This window comes from Pagrus pagrus (genome assembly GCF_965226575.1).
Source record: "Pagrus pagrus genome assembly, chromosome: 20".
Lineage (NCBI taxonomy): Eukaryota > Metazoa > Chordata > Actinopteri > Spariformes > Sparidae > Pagrus > Pagrus pagrus.
The window spans coordinates 14,851,667-14,879,272 of record NC_140207.1 but is presented as its reverse complement, the minus strand read 5'-3'; the positions used below and the strand labels follow the sequence as shown (position 1 = coordinate 14,879,272).

The 27,606-nt window shown below is 40.4% G+C and overlaps 2 protein-coding genes across 6 annotated transcripts in view; one reads left to right on the top strand and one right to left on the bottom strand.

Annotated features, from left to right (window-relative positions):
* armc3 (armadillo repeat containing 3) overlaps positions 1–6,862 on the bottom strand; it is a 9,021-nt gene extending 2,159 nt beyond the window's left edge. For 2 of the 3 annotated variants that reach the window (XM_084341089.1, XM_084341091.1), the window contains exons 1-14: positions 6,748–6,862; positions 6,495–6,550; positions 6,175–6,292; positions 5,659–5,784; positions 5,444–5,512; positions 5,166–5,341; positions 4,808–5,002; positions 4,385–4,568; positions 4,153–4,305; positions 3,961–4,069; positions 3,077–3,326; positions 2,768–2,904; positions 2,304–2,472; positions 2,020–2,114 (exon numbers count right to left, since the gene is read on the bottom strand). In XM_084341089.1, the coding sequence (XP_084197215.1) occupies positions 2,020–2,114; positions 2,304–2,472; positions 2,768–2,904; positions 3,077–3,326; positions 3,961–4,069; positions 4,153–4,305; positions 4,385–4,568; positions 4,808–5,002; positions 5,166–5,341; positions 5,444–5,512; positions 5,659–5,784; positions 6,175–6,292; positions 6,495–6,542 (1,829 nt within the window). In that variant the 5' untranslated portion in view covers positions 6,543–6,550; positions 6,748–6,862. The remainder of the gene's footprint in view (positions 1–2,019; positions 2,115–2,303; positions 2,473–2,767; positions 2,905–3,076; positions 3,327–3,960; positions 4,070–4,152; positions 4,306–4,384; positions 4,569–4,807; positions 5,003–5,165; positions 5,342–5,443; positions 5,513–5,658; positions 5,785–6,174; positions 6,293–6,494; positions 6,551–6,747) is intronic. The other variant, XM_084341090.1, reaches the window with a different exon arrangement.
* Positions 6,863–7,868: 1,006 nt separating this feature from the next.
* pip4k2aa (phosphatidylinositol-5-phosphate 4-kinase, type II, alpha a) overlaps positions 7,869–27,606 on the top strand; it is a 31,446-nt gene continuing 11,708 nt past the window's right edge. The window contains exons 1-6 of one of the 3 annotated variants that reach the window (XM_084341311.1): positions 7,869–8,943; positions 22,642–22,739; positions 22,887–22,983; positions 24,600–24,752; positions 25,311–25,457; positions 26,010–26,048. In XM_084341311.1, coding sequence (XP_084197437.1) covers positions 8,803–8,943; positions 22,642–22,739; positions 22,887–22,983; positions 24,600–24,752; positions 25,311–25,457; positions 26,010–26,048 — 675 coding nt within the window. In that variant the 5' untranslated portion in view covers positions 7,869–8,802. The remainder of the gene's footprint in view (positions 8,944–22,641; positions 22,740–22,886; positions 22,984–24,599; positions 24,753–25,310; positions 25,458–26,009; positions 26,049–27,606) is intronic. The other 2 variants (XM_084341310.1, XM_084341312.1) reach the window with 2 other exon arrangements.

Here is a 27,606-nt window from a genome sequence, read left to right as displayed (position 1 = left end):
TGCAACATTTAGGTGTACTTTACTCTGCTGGATATACTATATTTTGGTTCTTCAAAACAAAGCATGTTCTGTTACTTCAACATACGATGGTTATTATTATAAGAGGTTCTTTTCTATCCTCTCATATCTTGTACTGTCTCTGAAATGGCTGGCCAGTATCCACAAGAGGAGTGTATGTATGCAAAATGTTGAAGACGCATATGAGCATAATAATGAATACATCAGAGAAGAAAACTAGAAGTTGCCAACACAAAACAATTTATTAAAATTTGTTGTTGTATACAAACACATTTTTCCCAAACACCATAACATTTTCTTCACCTTAAACTTAACTTATGGCCAAAATGCAACAGTATTTCCTCAGAAGATCGAGGAAGAACATTTCTAGTGAGATGTATTTTGCTTTATAATGTTAAAAAGTTCAACTTGGGTCATACTAAGCAGTGGATGGATTACATAACACACTGTTTAAGAATGCCTGAGATGTTGTGTGTGTGTGTGTGTGTGTGTGTGTATGCATGCTGAACGGGGGACAATGGGGTGGACATGAGGTACCCTGAGGGGGTATTGCTCTCTTTGGCAACGTTGATTCATCAAAATGCTGAAAGCTTGTGGGAGCATTAGTGTGTGCGCATGTACAGCCTTTAATGCATATGGTATTTTTGTGTGTGTCCTAAAATGTATGTGTATCTCGTGGAGGCATCCTCAGCTGAATCGTCATGCATGTGCACTCGTGCACTTTCGTGGTTGTGAGTCTTAGTCCATTAGTCTAAACACAAAGGCTCTTTTACCCTGAGTGTGTGTCCATCTTAAAAAATGGGATCGTTTACCCTGTGAGGCCACGCTAACGGGGCGCACTGAAGGCAACGGGGAGAGGTGTAATAAGAGAAAGGAAAAAAAGTGGAGCACTGGATTGGAGCACACAAGGGGAGTGTGATAGTAATCTAACAGTCACAATAAATTGTACTGACAAACTACACAGTGTGGCTGGTAGTGTAGGAGACTTGCCATGTCTCAGCAAATGCTTTATCACTATCTGTGTGGTTGTTCTTGTTAATGTCCCACTCTGCTGGTAGTGTGAAAGGCCCAGTCTGCTGTCATTGTTTGGCTGTCGTTGTGAGGAGTTTACTAGGTTGGAATTGAAAAAGTTAGTGAAGTTAGTGTAATGTAACTAAACTAGTAGCTTAACTACATTTTGTAGTAGCTTGTTGGTAGTTTAACTACATTCATATCTGTATATTGATTCAACTAGTTGAATTACTTTTTTTTCATTTATTTTACACTACTAAAGACTACTTAGGCCATAAAGGGAAAGGCATATTATGTTAGTTTTCTTTTATTTTTATTTTACCACAGCTTCTTTGCTGTAATTCAAAACTGACAGTCTTTGCACCTGCTCATAAACAGTGGGGTATGTGGGCACTTGCAATAAACTAAACTGAGTGGCATTCTTTGTCATGTGACATGTGACCTTTTTGTCTTATATCACATGAACATTGTCAATTTGATCTTTTTCTTTTAAAAACCAGTTTTAACTTCTTTGTTTAAGTAGCTTTAGTTAAAGTGCAATATGTAAGAATGTATTTTATAACATTTACTATAATGATCAACAGAATGTTGAGAAAAACCCTTTTGACGTAGTGTCAAAGACTCCTTGTGTTGTAGAGACATCTACTGCAGTTAGCATGCTAACTAGCAAGCCCTGGCCTGTGACTCATGATACCGCTTTGTCCCTCAGGAGGAAATATTCCAATAGGATAACTCAGGCCTACATATATCAACTTATATGATAGTTTCAGCTGGCAGATGTGTGCAAGAGGTAGTTTTGCTATATACCACAAGTTCACTTAGCTTTTTAATCTTATATATAAACAAAATAGTTCTCCCTTGGGTAGTTTTGCTGTAGTTCAACTTCTTCCTCTTGAAGTCATTGGTAGCTTCAAAGTAGATTCCCCAACACTGGTTTACTTCTATTTAAGGATTTTATGAATATTCTTTAAAAAAATCAGGAAAACATACTCAGCTGCTGTGTTGACAAATATAATGGGCCGGTGCTGGTTGACAGGCTGCTCAGACAGTTCCTCTAAAGTCAGAATCCTCTGACCTCCACGAGCCTAAAAGAAACACTATTTATTATGCTGAAGTCAAAATGTTCAAATGTCCTTTGATACAGTCTAGTATAGTTGTTGTGATCATGCACATGATATTATGAGCACGTCTGTGATTTTTTCCCTTTTTGCTTACATTTCTTCAGGAGACATCTACCTCACATTAACTTCATTAGTATACACACGTACACTCACCTTTCCAGCGTCATAGAAGCCAGCACTAATAATGTCAGTGGAGGACAAATGGCCTGTCAGGCTGTATTTAACAGACGAATTGGAGCTAAGCAGGCTGGTCATGGCCAGCTTGCTAACACTACTCCTACGTGTCACTGATTGGTTGATTTCCTGAAGCATTTCCAGGGCTCTGAGACACACACAAACAGAACAGCAATACAAGCACATCTATAGATATTCAGTTATTGATGATGAATATAAAAATGCACACACTAACACACACACACGAACAAAATGACCTATACATTATGATGTAGCCACAAATAATACTGTCCTATACTGCCATCTACTGGCTATTTGAGAGACTACTCTGACTTTACTGTGCTTTTACTTTACACATTTAAACAATGATCCACCAAATCTGCGTTTAATGATTCATCAGTCATGTCCTGATGTCATTGTCATCTGTCATCTCAGTGTCTTACCCAAATTTGCACATCTCCACAGCGGTGGGTTCATCACTGGCACAGACATTGATAGCCAGGCATGCATTATGCAACACCTCCTTGTGATAGGAGCGCAGCAAATTGACCAGTTGTTGAAGGCCTCCAGCACTTTGGAGCTATGTAGAACAGGGAGTGAATTTGAGGTAGATATTTATAGATTTTGTTGTTGGTTAAAAAACAAAAACCTGTATCAGTAAAACTCAATCATATTTGCTCTATACAAAAACACCTCCCCATATTTCCTAATAATCAGCCTTTTGAACAGTTAGACACACAAAAAACACCAACCTCTGCCCTCGCTTCTGTGTCGCAGGCCAGCATTGCCAGGCACTGTGTGGTGTTGACCAGGACCTGCACATTTGTGGACTTCAAAGGCTCCACCAGAGCCTGCATGGCTCCATGAGACAAGATGCTGCAGCGGATGACCCCCTGTCCTGCCATGTTGCCAAGTGTAGCAGCAGAATTGGCCACCGTCCCAGCACAGCTTCCATAGAGCTGCTGGACAAGGATCTCATGGCCGCCTGCCTTGTACACTGCACTGGAAGATGCCGCAGAAATAGATGGAATATTAGCTTCAAACCTACGGAGCTGATACAAATGTAGTCTTACAACATAGCATACAACATGGTATTTCTGTTAGTGTGATTGCACGAATAAGTAGCATATAGGGGAAAACAAACATTTAGAGTCAGTATAGTGAGGAAATTATGCATGCGAGGGGAGTCTCAATAACTGATGGAGAAAGTAGTACTGAAATATGAACTCAGACAGAGAGAGACGATGGATATGGGGAAGATTTGTCAGGGGGATAAAACAGTGGGAGATAAAATGGAGAAGGGGAGAGAAGAGCGGTAAAGAGATATTCAGTGAGGGAGAACCATGAGAGGACAAATGAAGCATTAAATCATTTGTGAAAAAGTGGAGAGGAAGGCTGCTTACTGCTCAACTTTAAAATTCCGGTTTTAGAAACTGTTTTTTACACATTTGGCAATAAGGCATACATATCATTAATACTTTGTGGCATACACACTCAAAATACCTTGACATTTCTAATGTTTTGGGTGTTTTGCACTTATTGTAGCTATGACATTCACATATCAAACAGAACACAAAATTCCAAACTTATTCCAAGAACAACAAAAAGAAATGTTCTCAGGTTGTCTGTCACTCACAAGGCGTTGAGCTTGTTTCTATGTGTGAGGTTGGAAAGGGCCTGCGTTGCTGCCTCTCTTAGCACCAAGCTCTCATTGTTCAGCAACTGTACAATTGCAGGGATACCACCTGAAACACACAGAAAACCAACACATTCACACTTCATCTTAGTGAGCGTGTATGTTATGTCGGCTGTTTAAATGTTCATGTACCCAGGTCTCTGAAGTGATCTTTGCAGGCTAGATGAAAGCTCATTTCTGACACAGCCTGGCAGCTTGCTGTTTTCACGCTGACATCCGACACAGACAGAAGCTCCACCAGAACCTTCTCCACATTCTGCTCGTGGAGCAGCTTGCAATTCTCAGCTAGACACACAGTCGGAAAGTTAGTTCCCTTAAGACTTCCAAGAGAAAATTATTATTTTTTGTTTCCTTTTGTGCTTACCGCTCTGAGCAACCCTGGCGATGCATTTAACAGCACTGGACTGGATTTCAGTTATGTTAGGGGTGAGAATAAATTCCGTCAGCCTCGCCAGCCCTCCGCCCTGGTGGATCAGTTGGAAACTCTCACTGTCACTCAGACAGTTAGCAACTACCTGTAAGGCCTCAATATGGAGGTCACTGAAGTCCTATAAAAAATAAAAAAGATGAATGGGTGTCAGAGGATGTAGAGGAAACAGACCTCGAATTGGGTTGAGAAGGCATTAGGAGGTGAGAACAAGTGCTAATTCAAAAGAAACCTTTTTTACTTAATGATGCAAACATAAGCACTTATTTCAAATTCTTCATTGTATTAACACTAAGGGGCAGGATGAAGCATACATGAGTATGTTACAACAAAAGCATGTCTTCTCTCTGACACACCTACCGCGTTACTGAGGATATCCATGAGCTTCTCAAATCCTTGCTCTTCCCTGAAGGTGTTGCGCGTGTCTTTATCAGTGGTGACATTCTGCAGCGTCTTTAACGCCAAATGCTGAATAACAGGAAAGTCTGACTTCAACAGTTCCAGAAGTTGAGGGATCCCGCCCAGCTGATGTACTGCCTGACGACTTTGGTAGTCCTTTATAAGTACAGCATAACAGAGGAGAAAAACAGGCAAGAACAATTTTGGCACAATTTGAACTTCACCCATCACAAGACTATGGCTTGTGAGATCTTTACAATTGTTAATCATATAACCATATAGCCTCGTAACCTCCTCGAGGCTGACAACTTTGACTCACCTGGACCATGTTGAATATGGTCTCTAGCGAGTTCTTCTTGACATCGGGGTCTGGACTGGATAGGAGCCGGATTAGACTTGGCAGGCCCTTGCTGTCAAAGATCTGGACCTTACAGACAAAATCCACTGACAGAGAGGCCAGGCACAGTGTTGCAAACTCATGGACAACTACATCTTCTTGAAGAGGAGAGAGGAAATTGTGTTGTTTGTTAGTTTTGTTGCCGCCTATAGTAAATATCTACTTCTGGGTCTATTCATCTCATGATCAAAATGACTCACCCTCAAGTGACAGTTTATCGATGATTGATGGAATGACATCACATTTTTTCAGAGCACTCTTTACATCACCTTTCAATGAAAACATGAGACAATGTTAACCACAACCCATCATTCAGTCTGGAAGTCAACAAGACTCCAGTCACTTGGTTGTATTGTATGGCACCAAACGACTGAGAAGGCGAGTCTGCATTGATTTCCTCTGTTGTCTGACTCACTGTTGGCGGTCATGATGCCCAAGGCTATGAGGGCGGCGCGTCTGACCAGCTTGTTGTTGTGAGTGATGAGTTGACAGAGAGGCTCCAATGCCCCAAGTCCCAGCAGAGAAACCTTATTCTCATCTCCTAACAACAGGGGGAGACAGCGAACAGGAAAATTAAGTATGGTGCCCAACAGACCTGAGTGCATGTGGGTGTTTATTGTGTATCTGTGAAGTCCTTAGGATAAACACTGTGATTAAACATAAAAGAGAAAGACTGGACATAGACTTATGTATTATTTAAAGCAGTTTTGATTCTAAATAACATTTTTAACATGTCAGCTACTGCTAATCTGCAAAAGCATACAAGTGTTTTATGAGGGTAGAATGGTAGAAACAGATGGTTTCACAGTAAAGGTCAGGAAATAAGACAGGACAGTGGTCAACCACAAGTATATTTTGCGCTTTTCCGCTGCATGGTCGCTCACCATAAACAAAAAAACACAATGTGTTAGCAGTGCAAAGCCTACTGCACCTTTCTCTGCAAATGTGTGGATTGCCTCACAGGCTTTGACTAGGATGTCCTCCTCTGGGGAGCTCAGCAGCAGCACGACTGTTGCTGGGTTTTTCCCCTCAACAGGTAGTGGTTCAAACTGGCAACGTGAGGAGAGACATGTTAATGCTTTATTAGATCTATATTTTTATATTTATATTATATCTTGTGTCCGTGCCCGTGTGTGTGATTTCAGGATAGCGTTTTCAGCGGACACGAAACACATAAACCATTCACAAACACGTCAGCTAAGATTCATCAAAGGGTAAAGATGAGAAGGTTTCATTACAGGAATCTCTCACCGTTTCCTTGCATGGAGTTTCACTTTCTTTCTTCACTTTCTTCCCCATTTTGTGTCCTAGAGAGGGAACAAGCACATAAGCTGCTCAGTGCAATCAACTCTGTGTCTTCTAGTCATGAATATAGGTAGCTATGCTAGCTAAACTCCGAAGCTAACCTGACAGGTTAGCCGGCGACACTTGCAGTGTTCACAAATGACGCTTACAAAGGAAACAGACAAACAGCTCGGTATCTAAAATATTCAATATCCCTTACCTATTTCTTTCAAAGATAAAGGGCAAGTTAAAGATGTATAATAACCACGACCGCCGGCAAAAGCAACCAAGCTATTAGCTGGTTTGGTGTTTTGGAAAAACGAGGTTGACACCGCGTTGCTAGGCAACGGATGCCACGTTGGGCTAACGGGGGCTTCACCTGTTAGCTTTATGGCTAGTGTTGTATTAGCAAGCCAGATTAGTGTTAAAACATTTCCTACGTCCATTTGTGGACTGGAGAAGGTTGGCTGTCGTGCATATTTTGGCAAAACATGTGTGAATGTATCAGTTAATTAAACCATTTTTATTTGTCACATAGACACTCCTGTAAAATGCACGAAACAAAATGTGAATTCTTTTGTTTAGTCCTTCTGATCAAGCCTACTAATAAACAGTCACAGCTCACATTTGCATAAACAGGTGGGCTAATCCTTCATAAAAAATTAACGGGGTAAATATTGAAAAATGACAAGGGAAGATATCGACCATTGTGTGAGAGAGAGTGTGTGGGTGTATGTGTTGAGGGGGCGTCTTTCATGCGTAGGTCATAGCAATAGTAGACCTATGCGCTGCTGTGAAGGGTGAGTCATAAAACAAACGAGCTTTCTATACAGCATCAGCACACTTGATGCCTCCTGCTCTTAGGGAGGCACTGACACAGCAATGTGCCAGTGGAAACAGCACAGTATGCACCAGAACACCAAATGACCTCTAAAGACATTACCTCTGGTGGTGTGGGACATTATCGCTCTGCAGCCTGAAATGAGCCTCAGATTAATCTAAACCAAAGCAAATCAAGGATCGGGGGGGGTGGCTGGGATGATGTACAGGTTTTTACTGCTAATGCATTATTATTACACGAGCTGCAAATACGCGCGCCCACGCACGCACGCTCACATCCATAGACCCGGCCCACCTGAAATTGTCCAGTGAATGCTGCATATTCACACTCAAATGGGTTTTTGATTTATTTCAGCTGTCAACGTGAAATTTAAACCTAAATGCGAAATTAGACTGATATAAAAAACATTTTTTTAAAAGACTCGTGTGTGCTGCTGAACGGCACAGAAAAGTAGCATAAACCCGGCGGAGGGAGGGGGTTGCAGCGAATCAGCGCAGCAGGCACTGCAAAGCGCAGGCTGTCACCTCCCCTCCTCCGTCGAGCTGTCAGTTGACAGCAGCACACATGAGCTTCTATGCTGCAGACGGAGTTCACTGGCCGCTCGTTTTGACGTCTAGATAGCTGCTCCTCGGCGTTTCAATTCAAGCGGGGCAAGGATATGACTCGGTACCCCTGTCATCTCTACGGACTGACAACGAAAGCGTACGAGGGCTGAGCCGCTTTGCTAGTTAAGAGCTGCTAATGTTAATAGTTAGCTTGCAGGCTAATGGTAGCTAGCAGCTGAAGGGAGTCCGGTTCTGCTTTGTGCCGTCAGTTGGCTGACGTTACGTAGCTGGCTCGCTAGCGAAGGTCGGAGGGACTAAGGTTAGCTGATGGCCAGGAGCGTTTAGTTAGCCATTCATCATCATTAATGTGTCATTTTAGCATTTCGTTACAAGGCTGCGTGTAATTTGCGTGTCGTTTGTCACTGGGCTTCACATTCTTTTTGTTTTACACGTTTATTAATTTTACGAAATTTATCGGTGGTGCTTGCTAGCTAGCAAGCTACTCGGCTATGCTAACGCCAGCTCAGTGAGAGCTCACATCGCAGGGGTGCGGAGAGCTCCAGACTAGTCAAGGAAGGAAGAGAGGTGACTTATGATGTGGGCTGAGGGAAGCAGCGGACTGTTAGGCGAAGGAGAGCAGCAGTATTAGCTTTAACGCATCGTATTTTCCTCACATTAGTTCTTGTCGAGTTAGGGCCATAGCGTCAGGCAAGCTGTGTGGGACGTCGGATGAAGAAAAGAATTGGGGCACTTTGATTTGCGAGCTGGCTAAATGAATAGTATTGGTGTTACTGAGTCGTGAGCTGGTGGCCGCTGTGCCAGCCTCAAGGGGAAGACACTCTTTCAAGATTATCGCACAGACTGCAATAACCAGCCAGTTTGCTTAAAGATGGCTTCAGCGGCCAGCATTGCCGCATCTATTGCGAGCAAAACGAAGACCAAGAAAAAGCACTTCGTTGCCCAGAAAGTGAAGCTCTTCCGTGCAAGCGACCCTCTGCTCAGCGTGGTTATGTGGGGAGTCAACCATTCGGTGAGTCAGACCATCTAATGTCCTTATGATCCCCCACAGTTGTGTCAGTCTTGACCCTTTGATATGCCACATTAAGCCCTACTTGCTGTCAGCTTGTGCCTTTGTGTTATTGCATTTGATTGATAAATAGGAGATGACAGCTGTCCAGCGGTTGGTCGGTGCTGTCAGTGTAAATGAGTGACTGTGCTGAAACCGTTACTTATATTTGCTTTAGTAAGCTTTTTACAATTATATCTCGCATGGTATATGCATGGTTTTGATGTAAGCACTAAAAAAGTGTGTGTGTGTGTGTGTGTGTGTGTGTGTGTGTGTGTCTGAGCAGTGAACTCTTCTTTGGCTTCCTGTTGTGCACATGTAGGATAAGCTCCTAGGGCCTTGTGTCATAAGAGATCTTCCCATGCAAGACAGCTTATCTCTGTGCTCTGCTCTCTTTCTCTTCCTTTGCTGAATATTTGCGCTGGGCCAACACTCATATGGTGGAGGGAGAGCAAACTTGGATAGCTGCGGATGTACAGATATTTCTGGCACCAAATCCCAAGTATTAAACCTTTTTACCAATGTTTTACGCACATTATTTTTGCACTCGAGACGATGCTCTGTCAACGGACTAAGGTATATAATCTGGAGTACTTTAGGTTCCTTCACTCCTGCAATCTTATTATGGATATATAGCTTTTCCTAATCCTTTACTCAGCTTGCTGCTAATAATCATAACGTGGTTATTACAGTAAAGCCAGCCTGTTTACTGAAGAATTTATCTGGTGTTTGAGATTGAGGAGAGCTGCGCTCCAAAATGTAAACAAATGGAGCTGAGCAGTAAGGGAGCAGCAGCTTTCATTTATTCCTTCAGTACATGAATGCCTATTAATATGTTGGTATGAAATAGTTCCCATTGAGTTGCTAATGGTGTAAAAGGTGACAATAGTATGGTTTATGGAAAAAAAAAAAGAAGGAATTTAGGCCTTTTGATGCAGTGTACTGATCTGCTTTCTTGCTCTTTATTTATTGCCTTGTCCACATGTAGGTGTATTATTATAGTTTCTGCCATCTTTTAAACATGACCACATGAACTTCATTCAACATATCTCTTAATACAAGAGAAGGCAAAAACTGCTCCAAACACTCAAATGCCAAGCCAATAGGCAGCAATAAAGTCTACGTAAGCGATAGATCAAACACCTAAGAACAGCATTCTCAGCATGCGTAGTGAGCTTTTTCTATGAAAATAAAATGATACAAAACTGTTGTAAACCGCTAAGTTAAGTTATAAAGGTGGAACACAGTATGTAAAGTGTGGAAAACATAAACAAACTGGTAGTTGCTGTTGATGTTCAGGTGCATGCTCATGACAAAAAAAAGGAACGGACATGTGCGAATTATGGTGATGACATTGTTTCCCAAATGCTCATCAGTGAGCCTAAACGCTGTTTGCAAGAGGCCAAAATGCAGAGGAAAGACAACGATTTCGCGAAATATCCGTATATGTCTGTCTGTGGTTGTCCTGCTTGGTTTTGTTGTGTGTGGCTGTGGTTAGCAGACATTATGAAACAGGCAAGCAAGCAGTGATTGCTTTAGCAAATGAATTCGAAATTCCGAATATGTGTATATATATATATATATATATATATATATATATATATATATTGTCCAATAGCATGGTAGTTGCTCATCAATATTAATTTGGTTTTATTTTAGTGGGTCAGAGGAATGCTATTTGGACATCTCATTAGAAGCAGACTATGTCGGCCATATTCTCTCTGGTACGTTTCAATTTTTGACCACTGTTTCTCTTTGTTGATGGAGTTTGGCATGTCTCAAGACATCAGAGACTGTTCCCTTTGATATATGAAATAATATTGCATTTTTTGGGCTAAAGCAGCAATTTGCGCACAGATGATTCGGCCTCTTTTGATCGCCGTTGTTTCGTGTTACATTGAAAACTCATACTTTGAGACTCGGATACATTTTCTAGTTAGTCTGTTTTGTCTAAATCCATATCTCTGCATTTGGTTGAGGAATCCTGGGGTGTTTGATGGACAGCATTGTGACAGACACTATGCATGTTAGTTTTAGACAGTAGCGTTTGTTTTTTGTCTTTTAGTTAAGGATGGCAGTTTAGTGTGGATTACGCAGCCTTTATAGCCTGATGTACGGTATGTGGGGCCAAGACAGCTAAAGATCCAAAGCTGTTATTCTGCATCTAAGCTGTAATCTGTCAATAGATTACAGTCACCTGGCTTTGGAGTTAAGCCTGAGGGGGCAACATACGGTAGAGGTTGACCTCAGTGCAGCTATGTCATTACATTTTTTAATGTAAGCCTGAGAAAGATGGACATTGATACATTTTCCTCTCACTTAAGATTTCATAATCAGATATGACTAAGTAAGGAAATAGAGGACCAGTTCCAGTTGAGAAATGATTCCAAATTGTCCAATCTGGTGAAATTGTGTGCCTCTGAATTTGTCAATTACTTAATGCCGGCATTTTTTCTGACAGTTGTCAGAAGGAGTAGTCATGATGGAGAGAAGGCAATGGTTGAAATAGTGGCTTCATTTCAAGAAGAATAATGACAAGAGTGTTAGTTGTAATGTCTGTAAAATGATCATTTTAGTTAAGTGTGCAAATGCAAGCAACATGCAAATATGAAATACCTTTCTATGTAACATGGGCTTAAATTACAGGACTGCCAAAGAAAGCTGTACAAATATTTTCTCATTTCATTGGATTCACAAACTGTTCCTACAGCTTGCTCTCAGGCTACTGCCAGCTTGACCTGCTCTGTTTTCTACAAAGTGTACAGACTCTGAGACACCAAAACAGTTGGGATGACACTGAAAATCTGTGCAGGCGTACTTTTTCCACAGAGAAAATTGATCAAGAATCAATAAGGCAATTGATAAAGAATCAGACCCATAAGCAGAATTGATAACGGTACCAATAAAATCATATCCGCTCCCATTCCTAATGCAACATCAGCTAGACTTGTCAAGAACACACAATGTTTCCCTTATAGTTAGAAACTGCAGCCTCTGTCAAGACTTAAAATGACTCATTTTGAAATAACTTGAAATCTTCTGAGTTAGTTTCTGTTTGTCCAATACAGCGAGTAATAAAGGTTCATATAATAGCTTTCTTCCGTCTGATTGAGATGTCTTAGAACTCTGGTTTAATGGGCCACTGACAGCCAGAAAAAACCTACACAAGTTTGGAGAATCTACATGTTCAAACTGCTCTCTTGGATTGCATAACACAGAGCAGGACTGCCAACAGCACATTTCCCTTTTTTATGCTTCAGGCTATCTCCCCTGCTGTTTTTCCCATTACTTGATAAGGTACTCTGTTTCTCTTACCACTGGCAATGTAAAAATGACACTTGATGTCAGGTCTCCAGATTGAGCCACACACTTTCTGCCAGAGGGTGTGCGGGTTGCAGTTTGGAAGGGTTAATGTAAAGTTTCTTCACAGCATGGAATTTGTAAAAGTAACCTCAAGCTGTAAATAACAGAACACTGCAAAGGAATGAATTAAGGGGGGCATGAGAATGCAACCAGAATGCAGAGGCAACATGCAAACACATGCACATGTTCTGCAAAATGTGGCTCCCACTTCCCATATGTGGCCTGTCAATCAAAAACATCCACTTTGGCTCCTCCTGAAAACCAGACTTATTACAGTGTTTTGCTCGGGGAGCAAAGTGGTGACCTGAACCAGCTAAGAAGAGAGACCAGCTACTTAGTTACTCTAGACAATACAGAAGGGCCACAGATTCCACCTCTTTATTGGTTTAAGGAGGCAAAGAGGTTATGCAAAATGATTTAAATGAAGTACCAGGATGCATAGAAATAAATGAGACATACACACATTCAGGATATGTCATCAGAATCACTCCTTTTTATGACTGAGAAAAGCCAGTAATGTGCATTTTGAAGTTTCTTTGTGTGGCAAAAGATGTGTGGCAGCTTGCTGAAAGTAACATTTGCTGACAGGTAGCCCATTTTTACTTTAATCCTCATACTTTGAAATGTTACTTCCCCTCACAGCCTAAATAGGTTACATATCTCATGGTTTTACTGAAATGGATTGAGGCCAAAGCTAAAAAGTTTTTTTTTTTGTGGAAATCGTTGTTGTAACTACTGAAGCTTAGTGGGTGCAAAAGCTCAAACAAACTAGGGTCTACAAAATCAATCTCAAACTCAAAAGCATCCCCTGGTTCTAAGTCTGCATGATGTTACAAATAAGGAATTGCTCTAGTCTTTCTATTTTTGCTGCACCTAGTTTACATGGGATGATTTGGCTGCCTCAAAGTGTATTTTGTAAATGATTGTCTTTCCCCCTGAGAGGAATAATCATTCTTTCACACCCATGCTGGATATGTGCTGACATGAACATAATAGAGACTAAACACAATTACAGCCCACAGGATATGCCAGCAAGTTGGCCAATTTTGTGTTAGTTGTATCATGTAATATACTGTATATTCAGGATATGAAAAAATATGAAAATAGTAGCTCTAACATATAAGTATAAACAAAAAAACACTGTAAATCCTGGGTCTGTACAGTAATATTCTTCTCATGTTAGGGCCTGAAAGTAAAATGGTCCTTAAAAAAGACCAAACATCCTGGGGGGTGAATTAGTGGCCCATTTTGGCTCTTACTGAAAAATTAACATCTGCATGTGTGAATGTTGCAAAACCACCGCAGGAACACATCACAGTTAGTGGTGTTAACTTGTTGGATCAGACACAGACTGTTGTGTGTGTGATTTATTGGCAGGGAGTCAGGCATTGTTGAAAATACTGGATTTCAATAAAGATACACTCATCCGAGCTACCGATGACAGGCTAATTCTAAAAATGCTTCAAGGTGCTGAACACGTATCAGGAGTTTTATTTCAGCAGTGACAAATGGATCAGAGTTTCACACCTTCACCTTCACATAATTTGTGAATCCCTAAAAGGGATATAGTCCTGGCTTGTCTGTCAGTCATCGGGATGTCTGAGAGTACTCTTGTAATAGAAAGTTGTCAGAATGTGTTCACTGATGCTTTATGAGATTTGTCACTGGCTGGAAAGCTGCACTCACACTCACAATTTAAGGCACCCACTGTGTCACCATCGCTCTGAGTTCAGCAGCTCCTAACCTGTTGCTGCATGTCACCTGCCCCTGTCCTTTTAAAGTAAACAAGATTGCGTTGAGTTGATGTTTCACAAGGCTTTCTTATAACAGGCATAGAGTCAGTACAGTTTAGAGCCTAAATTGGCTTATCACAGATATATCGCTAGCGTATATGTTGACTGCAGGGTTGGGCTGATGTAAAAATTTTAGATATAGTAAATAAGGTCACATACCAGACCGGACAGATTATTCTTAGTTTTAGCACTAGGTGTGACATGTGACTCAGCCACTCCCGAGTGGAACACAACGAGAGCCAATGAGTGTAGCAGCAGCTTAATTAATCACGATAACTGTGATACATTGTGTTTTTATTCCTCCCAACAACTATTTCACTTAATTTTTCTACTTCTAAGGTTCAAAGCAACACTACATAATTTTACAGTGATTCTGGAGGACTGACGGAATTTTGAACAATAAAGTTTTTTTGTTAAATTGAAAAATTCTGCCTAGAAATAAAGACTTTTTTTGTTGAGATTTTGTCTTTCCTTCGCCCTTTTATTTTGGGCTTCCTTAGGTTTGAGGTTTTCCTTTTTGTTGTACTCCTGTTTGTCACTCCTCTCTTTCATTACCTCCATTAACCTCTCCCCATCCCATGCACATTCACTGTTTTGGTGATTGCCCCTTTTTGTGTCATCCTGTCTGGCTGGCTTACTTTCCCCCTTTCTTTCTTTGCTGTGTGACTCACAGTAGCTGTGTCTGGTTCTGTAGATTGCATAAGAGGGGGAATCTATAAATATCTGTAGGAGTGACCTACAGCTAATATGTGTGATGATTATGGGTGAGGAAAACAGAAAAGCTAAAGCCTTAAATCCTGGCACCCTGAGGCAATGACGGATAGAAAAACTTATGGAAAGCATCTTCTTGTTGCAGTCCCAAGTGTGCCTTTTAAAAACCTTTAAACAAAAATTTTTATTATTGTCATGCATGCAAACATGTCTGCATTTGTCTACTTGTGTTTTTGTGTGTCCTTCACGACAAAGTCACTGTGTTATGGCACTCTCTTTACCCAAATGCAATGCGACATCTTGCTGAGTAGCTTGATTTAGCCAACAGCACAGGCCATATACTATAAGCCTGTTTGTTGCTCAGTCAGTCTAAACCACTATATCCTTTAATATCTGGCCTTTCATAGTAATGACTTCACAACAGACACACTGAGCTGTCTCTGTGTGCGTGCATGCGGGCGGGCGTGTGTGAGCTGTTGCTGTTGATGACAACTACAATGTATGTGTAACCTATTTCCACTTTAGTCATTAGTCATTTAGTGTTTCAACATGGATAGGAGCCCGTCCGTTGCAAGGAGGTGCTGACATTGAATATTTGTCTTAATTATACACTAGGTTTGATATACATGGCATAGTCTAATGTAGTCTAACACTTGGAAACACACATTCCCTTTCCTCAGCACTTGAGTGTATGTTTGTGTATTTCTGTGATTGAGTAAGTGACATGGACTGAAATAGACAAAAATCAGCTGTCAGATGTGATACAGACGTCTCACACTTCAAGGGATGACTACCATAAGCTTTTAATTGCAGGTAGCTGGTTGCATCCATCCAAGACAGTGTTTCTCTCTCTGTGTCTGTCTGTCTCTCACTTGCACACACAGATGCAGCAGTCCTTCTACCTTACCACTGTTCCACTTTAATCATCTGTATGGCCTCATTATGGCTGACCTCCACACTGTGGTTGTGAGCAGTGGGAGGAAAGGTAGTGTGGACTACCTCGGACACCAAAGTTGTCAGTTCAAATAAAAGTAGCTCCACAGAATTAGGTCATAGACAGGTTGTCATGGTCACATTTGCAGTTAAATTGTGCGGGCTAATCATAGCGTGTAGTATAAAGCGGAAGATGTACTCATGTTTCCTAGAATTTAATCAAGACATTCTCTAAAGGCATTAATGTAATGTTACACCATGTTAAGATTAACTGTGCATAAAATGCATGCAATTAAGACTTTTCCCATCATGTTGAGGTATTTACAGTTAAAATGTATGTTCAGTTGGTACGTAAAATACCTCAGATTTTTTAAATCAGTTATTTAAAGCTGTCTTGACAACAGTTTGAAATTGAAACATTGCCATACATAGATATGATTTGCCAGGCTTTTTAGGGTAATTACCATTTATTGATAAGTAAAACACTAATAATGGTAAATTTCACATTCTGTATGTTTTCTCTACCCACCCTGTTTTGTGTTCATTCCTTTTAAAGGTCTAGCCAATAAATCACTGATACAAACACCCAGATACCATTGTTTTACTATGAATAGTTCTGGGATTCATAAGAGGTCAGCTGATGATGTAATTGTCTTGTTTATTGGTCAGTGAAAGGTCAAGTCCACATGCAATACAATCCACTACAACTATAGGTGACCTTTTGATGCTCACCATCTGACCGTTAAAGGGCAAATCTCCATTTCACTGGGCATATCTACTGCATATGATTATTTTTGTGGTTTATGAATATCATGGCATGTTGTGGTGAGTAAGTAGCCACTGAGCCAGTATATAATGCTTATTGGTTTGTTTGTCTTTTTCAGCCATTTCCTAAAACAACTGATGTTATTCAAGTGCTTTGGTACTCGTGTGTGTGTGTGTGTGTGTGTGTGTGTGTGTGTGTGTGTGTGTGTGTGTGTTTATATGCATGTGTGTCTTATTTGGGAAAGCCTTTAAGCGTATTTACATCTCTGCATATTGGTTAATTGCATGTTCAGTCTGTCTTGATTACACCTTAATTAGAACCACTTAGACTGTAACATCTTGTAAATAGGCATAGAGGAAGCACGCTGTCTAGGAGTCACTTCTTCAGACTCGGAGCACATGTCCCATTTTCCCCCCATAATTGACAGCTTGACACTAAAGCATGATGATTCTAAGGGAAAATATGTTATGTTTCGTGTTTTTCCCAAGGCTCCATCTTTACAGTTTAGATTTTTCTTGTAAGTCATGATTGACTTAAAATGTCAGCTCCTTTTCTGAGGTGATAAATCACATTTATTGGCTGTTGCATGTCTTTACTTGAACCACATTTTTAGAAATTGGCATGGTTCAGTTTTGTGTACTTCCCTGACTCCTGCTACCTCCAAGGCAAATTGCAGAAGCAGATGGCCGCCATGAGCTGTATACATAAAAAGAAATACTGGACTCAAGACTGAAGATTGTCTTGTCCTCAGCAGTATTGCAGTAAATTCGTAGTTGTTTTATAAGGCGCGATTGGGCCCCAAAAGTACAATATGGAAATGTTAAAATGGTATTGTTATAAATGATATTTTAATGTCAGTTTAACCACTTGTTGAATGGTGACTGATTCTGTGTTCCTGTGCTTGTGGCTACATTGTGCCATTGTACAATTATGGCGTGTACTGAAGATTAAAGTACATGTTTATAGTTTTTGAAAATCAACCCCAATCTTGTGAATTAGATGAAGACCAAATACAAGCTATTTTTTATTTTTTCACATATTAATGACAGTAGAACCACATTACTGTGAGCCATGGAGCGCAAAATGAATTCATCAGCCACTAATTTCATGTAGTGATATGTATTAACTGGCCATGCTATTGTTGGTTTTAATGCAGTCATTTTGTTGTTGGTGTTTTATAGAAACAAAATATTGTACAAAGAATGAATCAGATAGAGCCTGAAGATATTAATATTGAAGGACAGAATTTCAACATAACTATAGTGTCTTTTTACACTGGTGACTCATTCAAGTTGTAGCTTGCAAGTTAGTACCTGAGTTATCAGAAATGAGAAAAGGAAAAAAAGAGGTGAAGATCATAGCTTCCCTGTTCATTGTCGAATATCTCCCTCTAGGCTACATATCCTGATGGCATGCCTGATTAGTCTCACTTCTTTCCTCTCGAACTTTTTGAAAGATTTCTCTATGCTCAAATAGTTTCATTACCCTTCTATTGCGTGCACTGAAGAAATTACCCTGTCCTTTGTAATATTAGATCCAAAATGTCTTCACCAAGTAGAAGGCGTTAAAACTCACTGCTGTCATCAGTGTCAGTGAGCTGTCATCTGCCTCTTCTGTCTGTCATTGTTCAGAGAGATAAGGTTATGCTGTGCTGCTGACAGTGCATGCTCTCTTCACTGACTTCCTGTCCAATGGAGCAACAGCACACACTTGCTTCACTCTGGGCCGGAAAACCAGTCTTAATCACCATGGAGACAAACAGGAAGTGGTGGTGTGAAATTTGTCTGTATGTTTGTTAGCTGCAGAAAGATAAGCAGAGCTGATTAAACAAAACATAGCTACACTATGCCAGAGATAGAAATTATGACAGGGGCCTAGCAGATAAAATATGATTACTACATGTTATTTAATGTGGATTAGGTGCTCAGAGTGATGGTTAGGTTGATATACTTGATTAGCCTCAACTCCATTTATGCACTTGCAAAAACATTAAACACAAGGGCAATGTCACTGTTAAAAAAAATCAGTGTTGTGCCAACTACCCAAAACAAAAAAAGTACAAAAAAAGTGATCCTGTCAAAAGCATGATCTGAGAAAATAGCCCTATATAGTCATTCTCACTCAGAGTCTTACTCATGCTGTCTTCATAGTTTTTTAGGGCAGCATGAATTTAATTGCAGGAACAGGGACATTTGTCACTTAAACAGTTACAGTACAAACACAAAATCCAGGAGTGCAGGAGTGTAGGTTGGGGATATTTCAAACTGATGCAGATTGTTTTGTGAGTCTGCTAGAGGGAAGCATTCATACCTCATTTAATAAGATATTTCCACCTAATTTATGTGTGCATGCATGTGTGTTTGTGTTTTAATTGCTGTGACTGACATTACTAATCAGTACACTAGTGTCCTCGCATGTGTGCGTGGTAAGATCAGGCATTGTCTCTGCTTTTGTGTGAAAAACAGCTTTGTTGTGATGAGGCGACATCTCCCCACTGAGTACCCGGGATTCATCTGTGCAATAGCATCACTGTGACGTCTGTGCCTGTCACACCAGGGCACTGAAACATGCTCCGATATGGCATCTGTGGACTTAGATCCTACGCTGCTCTTTCTCTTTAATGCCCTCCTTTATATATATATTTTCTTGTGCTTTCTTGTCCTTTTAGATGCGCCTGCTAATTTTTTTTCCAGAGATGTTTTTTTTTCTCTGTCTTTATCTCAAAGGTTTCCTTCCAGAAAGTTCTCTCCGGCTGTTTATGTATTTTCTGTTAATGACACACTAAGTCTATGTTCTCATGCTTCTTCTCTTTCTGTTAATTTGCTTGAAAATCTTACAATAATCCCAGAGGATATTTAGAGTGCAGGGATGTTTGAGTTGTAGCTCTCACTACTAGTAAGGCAACATCAAAGTGCTGTACGCAAAGTAAACAGCTTTGTTCTTGAAAAGCAACTGTGCATGTTGTGCATGTTTGGTGAGCTAGTTTGAATGGCGTACAAAGGCAGCCCTTTGCCCATCACTGGACAAGCTTTTGCAGACTTCAGCATTAAGATTTGTTTTACATTTGACCAGTCAAGCTGGGGGTCAGAGTTCTTTTTTTTTTCTTTTTTTACACACACATTGTATTCACTGAGGAGTCCTCGTAACAAATAGACGGAGGAAAGTGTGTGCTTTACTGTGTAGCTTTTAAAGAAGTTTAGTATGGTGTATCTTAAGTTTGTCTGATAGGAAATTTTCAGCTAACCACCTTTGCCAACATACTGTCTATTTGCTGTCAGCTCCTGTCTCAGGCATTGAGTGTGTTGAATTGTTCACACTTTTATAAGTGAGCCAGTTACAGTGAACTAAAAGGGGTAAACATGGAGCAAATTAAGAAGGCGTTACTTGTGTATTTCGTTGTGTTATTTTTGCAGCGTGATTCGTAAGTGCTACGCAAACAAAGATGTTTTCTTAATTTCCTCATATCCTGTCTATTTACGTGTGTTTTCATAAGTTGCTGCATGTTTGCCCTTGTCAGCCACCATAGCCCGTCTAGTCTACTATACTAACTAAAACTAGCTCCCAAGCTGTTTCAGGAACTAGCTCCGTTTCTCTCATTGGGCAGTTAACTCGCATAAGTAAGTGTCTTACAGACTCTTTTGCAATCCTCAATGTTAAAACTTTAGTTCTAAATACAGGAGTTTACTAATTTGGGAGACAATGGGATCAAGAAGGTGCTCTTCAGGTCAACCTGTTAACCATAATCAGTCTTTTGGCATAAGATAGCTGTAATCATCCAATTTAAAGTCTTAACCATGTATTGTATTTATACTTGTCGAACACTAAAGTATGAGAATAAATATGAACATGTTTAAGGCACACTGTCTCGAAAATTATACATCTTAACGGCCACCTGAAGTATGCCAAATGCTTTCATGGGTCAGTCAGTCATGCTGAGGCCATTCTCTGCACCATCTGCTGTAATACTCCTGCAGCATTACACGGTCAAAGTATCCCCATTGGTGAAAAATATTTCTTCAAGGCAGCTACTAGAATAGTGATATGACACCACCTCTCGTCTGTCTGCACAGCCCTAGCTGTGAGCAATGTACAAAGCGTGAAATACATCTGGGAATGTACTGCAGAGGAACACACACACACACTTTGTGATTAATGTTATAGTCAATCAAAATGTGAGTCTTTGAGTTTATTCAGTGTGCTTTGTGGAATGACCGGTTATTAATAGATTCATGCAACATGCCAGCACTCCTGCCTGCGGCCGACAACACATGCACAGGCACGCACACATACACACGCATCATATTTGTGTCAAGCTGTGCCTGAGTCATAACGAATGTCAGGTCTACGTATTAAAGCAGTGTGACGCATGACCAGCTCCAAATGGAAACTCCTGCAATGTACCTTATGTGTGTGAAGCCCCGCTGTCTATTCAGTGTGCTATCTTTCTTGAAGTGGTCTAAAATTTTACGTTTTATTGGATCGCTATCATGGCCATAAATGTACAAACATAATCGTTTAGGTGTTACAGTTTAAGGCACCTGATGGTACACAATATGTAGTTTAATTATAGTCGCACTTTAATTAGAGTCAAATAAGTCTTATAACATTTTAAAAACATAACCACTCTGTAAACTTAAGTTTCTTGGCACTGCCTTAACTTTCCTGATTTGTTTGTGACACATTTTATCTGAAAACCATGTAAGATGACTGCTCGATTTTAGCAAACTCACCAGCTAATTTTAAAAATGCATTTCAACATTCATTGAGAGAAATGCCGATAAAGAGAAATGTCCTCATACATAGAGAGAATAGTGATTATCTGCTCTTGAATCGTGAACACACTCAAACTAGAAGATTAGAAAACAGCAGTGCATCACAGACTGCAGGATATTAAGATTATCTCTCCTGCAGGAGCGATACATAACCCCAGCTTTCACTCATACACGTCATACCGCCCTCTCTCTGTCTGTCACTCTCACTCTCCCACCGCTTTATAACCTACAAGTCCTCATCTTGTCTTTATCTCTACATTGGAGACACCTTGACGCTTTGGCAGTTCTGGCAACATTTCCATTCTCCTTTGTCATGGAGCTGTCCTTCAACTCTGTGGGCTACACCATCTGGAAAATCCAATCTGTAGACTGCTCAAATCACCAGGTGTTCTGTGCCAAAGATTGGTATTGATCGATGACCTGGCCCAGAGCTCTTGCCCTGAATCATAATTTATCCCCAATAACTGGAGCTATACCAATACCATTTTTCCCTTCCTGACCGTATTCTTAACTGTATACTACTAACCCAGTATGGATGTTATGTTATGGATTTGCATTAAGTTACACAAGGCGCTTGCTGTTTATGGATATTGGCTACTTGTGCATAAGAAAATATGTTAAGCATACAGTGTACAGGTGTACATGACGTTGCAGGGAAGTAGCAGGGTTCTGTTTTTTTAATTATGTGGTATTGATGCATCGGCTTGTGTTCTTGCTGATACCAATTCCAGTACTTTAGGCAGTGGTATTGGAACAACGCTGCCAGTAAATTGTTATCATGCTGTTTTGATTAGGGGAAAAATCTTAAGTCACAAGTTCATCCTTGTACCTGTTATGGGTGCTTTTTTGATTTGTTTTGCAACACACCACAGTGTGAGTCTGTGAATGTGTATATGAAGTAATGTGAATGCTGATCTTTGCACCAGTTTTTAGCACCTTATTAGGTGGGATTATTTTGCATCATGAAAAGATTATGTGAGTTGAGGCGTGAAACTCACAGCAAGCATATGGTTGAATATCTGCAGAATTCCTGTCTGAACATTTCAAGATGCTATACTAGCATGTTATAGAAACTATTTAAAGAAAACTGAGATGGTTACAAAGCTCCAGTGCCAAGTTTGCATAAAATGAAGTAAATGTTCTATGTTTTTTCCACATGAGGCTCCACGACCATTTTCTCCCCTCACTATCCCCGTGTTTTTAGGTTCCTTAGCTGTAACATTTCTAATCTGACACGGGACTTGACTGACATGTTTTAGACTTATTTGTGTTCTCAGATACATTACTGATCTCCCCTTCGTCCTTATGCTTTTTTTATGCCCAGATAAATGAGTTAAGCCATGTTCAGATTCCGATCATGCTCATGCCAGACGACTTCAAGGCCTATTCGAAGATCAAAGTGGACAACCACCTCTTCAACAAGTAAGGTCTTTTTAAGTATTTCATATAATTACAATGATGACACTGTAATATATATGTACTTTTCAGAGTTCTTTAATATATTCTTTAGGAGATGGAGCATCTCAAACACCATCTCACTTATGTTTTCTGATTTTTGTGGATACACAGGGAGAACATGCCCAGCCATTTCAAGTTCAAGGAGTACTGCCCTCTGGTGTTTCGAAACCTCAGAGAGAGGTTTGGCATTGATGATCAGGACTTCTTGGTATGAAAATCCTAACAACATTACTCCTATTTCTGAGTCAGAAATAGGAGTAATGTTGTTTTCTTTTTTTGGTTATACTTTGTATTACTAGATTATTGTGAATTGCCACACAAGAGAGTGCCAGCAAAACATTATCCTTAAATGGATATGATATTTATGTATCTGATAAACGTAACTACCTGATGCAAAAAGCAGACTGAAACATTTGTGAACAAATTGGATCACACACTTAACTAGTAAAGTGTTACTTTATTGCACTTTTTCCTTTCCGTCTTTTGTTTCAGCCCACTCCTTCCTTTACTTTCCACTCTTTCATAGTAAATCCCCACTCCTAGTGCAGGCAATGAGTTGGCAGTATTTGGAGGTCATTGTGTCCCAGCTCAGTGCAGCTGTCCTTCTTGCATGTTTACATTAGGGTTCGGCTGGCTGCAGTGAGTGGGCAGTTGGGGGTGTTAAGACACTGGCCAGTGTGAAGGAATGTCGTGACATTCTCAACATTGAACTCCTTTCCTACATTAGGCACCAGTCACATTGTGGATAAAAAGGTTTATTGGTTTGCAGTTTTTGCCCTTGCTCTAAAACCAGCCTGGCTGGCATTATTTTCTAATTATAATGGTAATATTCCTCATTACAGTCGATGGGTACTACCAGCTGCAGGCCTTCTCTTTTGATGACATGCAGCAGTGTTAGTTTTAATGAGCAATTCTAGCAGTATTAAATTAAACTTTGGGGGTGGGTACCTGAAGTGCAAACAGATTAACCTATTTCCCCCACATTATGATTAATGCATGGTGGAGAAAATGACTAACTAAAACCAAAATATTAGGTTGAAAGCTTTTAATCTATGTCAGCCTCAGGCTAAGGGCCTCTTAAACATTTTCAGCCTGTGACACAAACCACTTCAATCTTACTCCAGGACCTGGGCTTTAAGTAGTCCTCTACATGCTTTTTAGGATCCTCCAGAAACAAGACTGCACCCAATTTTAGGTCCAAACACAAGAAAGAAATGCTGCTTAACAGTTGGTTTAGGTTTAAAGGTTAGTCCTCACTTTGCAATACAAGCAGAAGATGCTATGACTAGAAGAGGGGAGAACGAACTGAGGGCAGAGGACATGAGGAATTCTTGGAGAATGAGGCATTGAGCCAGGGGTGTTGGATCATGTTACTTTTGAGCTCCAAAGTCTGGGCAGCAGCTGTTTGCGTCTGTGTGTAGGTTTGGACGGGCAGCAGGAGTAAAGGTCAGAACCCCACATGTTTAGACTGGTAACTGGGAGGTGGTCAGACAACAAAGAGGTAGATGCTATATTGTGGGATCCATTCAAATACACCCTGAGAGCAGCTATTTCTAACGTTCAAACAACAGAGAATATTTAGTCTCAAAGCAGCTATTCTAACATAAGATGGCAATACAGGTCCCGACTCATAGTTAAATAAGCAACAAAAACAAAAATGTAAAACTCAAGTAATGAGTTAATCATCTTGGTTCTCTGAATGCAGTGCAAAAGATGAACATGTTGCCAAAATTTCAAGAAGACAAGCTGATCATATCGCAGTGTGTAGATCCTGACAAACATGATCTTTATTTGTCCTTCTGTTCTTGCTCCATATGTTTGCAGAACTCTCTGACACGCAGTGCTCCCCTGAACAGTGAGGCCCAGGGACGGAGCGGAGCCCGCTTCCATACCTCTTATGACAAACGCTACGTAATCAAGACCATCAGCAGCGAGGATGTGGCTGAGATGCATAACATTCTAAAGAAATACCACCAGGTGATAACATCTCCATCTACAGAACACTCAAATACCTCAGAATTTTACTCTACGAAAACTTAGCTTTATAGAAAGAAACACCAATCTCTTAGAGGGTCCACAGGACTTTAGAGACACTAGAGAGCTTGTACTAAATTGGACTACATTATAAACACACATGCAAATATTTCATTTCATTAGTACCTTTTTTGTCTACCTGATTTACAAACTGCCAACCAGGCCTGCTGCACACACAAGTCACTTTTTACCCAGTGGCAAATTGTCAACATTCATTATGCAATCTTACAAATTTTGTTTTGCCTTTTTGATTTTGGACTGGTCAATAAATGTCCAAAAGTGTCAGGGTACAGATTGATATGATTTCCCAGGACAGCTGTTGTAGTAGGTTAGAGTCCTCTTGTCTATTTATCACCATACAGTTGAACACAGAGTGACAGTAAGTCATAGGTTTTATAAACCTTTCTCTATTTCTCACAGTCTCCACTCTTAGGGCATGCAGTAAGTATATTGTGACTATAAAGGGGCCATAAACTGATATTCCTCACTCTCTTTTGGTAGTTCATCGTGGAGTGCCATGGCAACACGCTGCTGCCTCAATTTCTGGGGATGTACAGGCTCACTGTGGATGGAGATGAGACCTACATGATTGTTACACGCAATGTCTTCTCTCACCGCCTTTCCGTCTACAAAAAATATGATCTCAAGGTAGGAGGGAGAAACAGTCAAGAAAAAAAAAGCAAGGTGAAAAAGTGATCAGAAAGGACATTAATATTAGCAGAAGAAGTTATGTCAATCTGATCAATAGCTGCACTACACCACTGCTTGTTGCCACTCATTGTTTTAGGGACCTGTTTTCACTGATCATCTGAGCTTTTGGTTCAAGAATAAAAAGTGTGAATTTGATCAAGACCAGCCTGCTTGTAGTTCAAATGTTTTATAAACTCTCACGTACAAAACAGTCCTCTAAAAAATAATTTGTGACTATACATACGGTTTGATTGTATGTTTAAGATAACAGGCATTATCCACCAGGTAATACTAGTTCAAACACAGGGTTTAGGTAGCCAGTCCCAGGGCAGAGTGAAGCCATTTCAAGCTGTTCTAAGACATTATGCCTTGTGTGCCTTTATTGGATGAGCTTCTGTGTTATGGGTATCTGCAGGAATGAGTTAGTTGGGGACAGACTAAAGTAAGACTTTCCAGTGCTGCCATTAACAACTAGGTTATGGTGAGTAATTTCCTTTCTTTTGTTTCCAGGGTTCCACTGTTGCAAGAGAGGCCAGCGACAAGGAGAAGGTACAGTCACCTGTTGCAAGCCAGGATCCAGTGTTATACACACCCACAATTTAAACTTTAGCACAGGCAGGACCTCTTAACCGTTACTCCATACTTTGAAGAAAGCAATAATAATAATAATAATAATAATGATAATAATAATGCTTTTAAACAAAGTAAACACATAGAAACATATGATACATTTACAAATACATCAAAAGTAACAAGAGAGTCCACACCGCCAGCTGTTCTTAAAGCATCAGAACTGATGTCTTGCAAGTGTATCAATCCACACCGACACCACATTGTTCCATGTCATTCTTAAACCATTTTTTAATGCTCCAAGTCTCTTTTATTTGTGCACTCAGTATAGCAAAGTCCAACTTTCTATATGTTGTGGAGTAAATAAAACAGGCGAGTCAGTAAACATAAACAATGCCCATTTTCTTCTTTTATTAGCTTTCACGTAGCTCAGTGGAAAACTATTTCTGTCCATTAGACAGGCTGGTGTCCTTTCAGCACATCAGGAGGTGCGTTGCTGAAAGTGACAGCTGGTTCTGATGACAGTGGAGGTCGGAGTCAGTGTGGATTGAACAGATGGACACATAGCAATTGTGCACCACTGACGTCTCTATACGGGTGTCATTTTTCATGTAAGGAACAAGGGCAATCATGAAGTGTTGAGAAACTTTTACTTCTTTTTTTTTCTACAAATACACTAAACATGAAACTTATAAAATGAACTCCATGCCCATTAAAAGCCATGTGGACGATTATTGAATGAGAAAAAGACAATAACCACCACAGCTTTGAACAATTCTAGGCTTACTGTCATCACCCAACAGGCCCAACGACCACAGCTTCAGTGTCAGCTTTTGTTTCCTTTTGGGTGGGGATGACAGTAGCAAATATTCATCTCCTTCAGTTAGCACCTACTTCATCACCCCATTCCCTTTCTAGCCCCTGCACGCTATTTGTGTCTCTTTAATTTGCTTCATCCCCTCTAACCTCGCTTCTGCTGTTCCATTAGTTCCCCTGCTTGCTGTCTGTGTGTGAAAGATTGAGGGTTGTGTGTGTCTGGGTATATGTTTAGAGATTTATTCAGTCAGATGTCTCATGATTTTGAGTAGTCCTGTGTATGATGTGTTTTCTGTCAAGCTCTGTGTGCGCGTGAGCAGTATATTCAAGTGTTATACGAGATTTAGTGTGAATGATGGTGACGGAAATGTTGCTGTTTGTGTGAGACTGGCTACTTTTTGGCTCTTGGCTGCTTGGACAGAGTCACCAAAAATTGTGTCACTAAAATTGTGACAAACCGATGGTTCACTGTGCTTTCTTTTAAAATTGTATTAGATAACGATTTGGTATAAACACTATAGATAAAAGGCTTTGACTTGTGAGTGACGGAAGTTGCTGACAGTGTCCTTGAACACTGTGAATTTGGAGTACTCTTCGTTTGACCTGTCAGCTCAGCAGTATTAGAATGGGATGGTTGTCCAAGGTTATTTTTTCATTGCATGTCTCCACGTGTCACATTGCAAAGCTTCATCTGACCATGAGAAAGGTTTTATATGAGTGT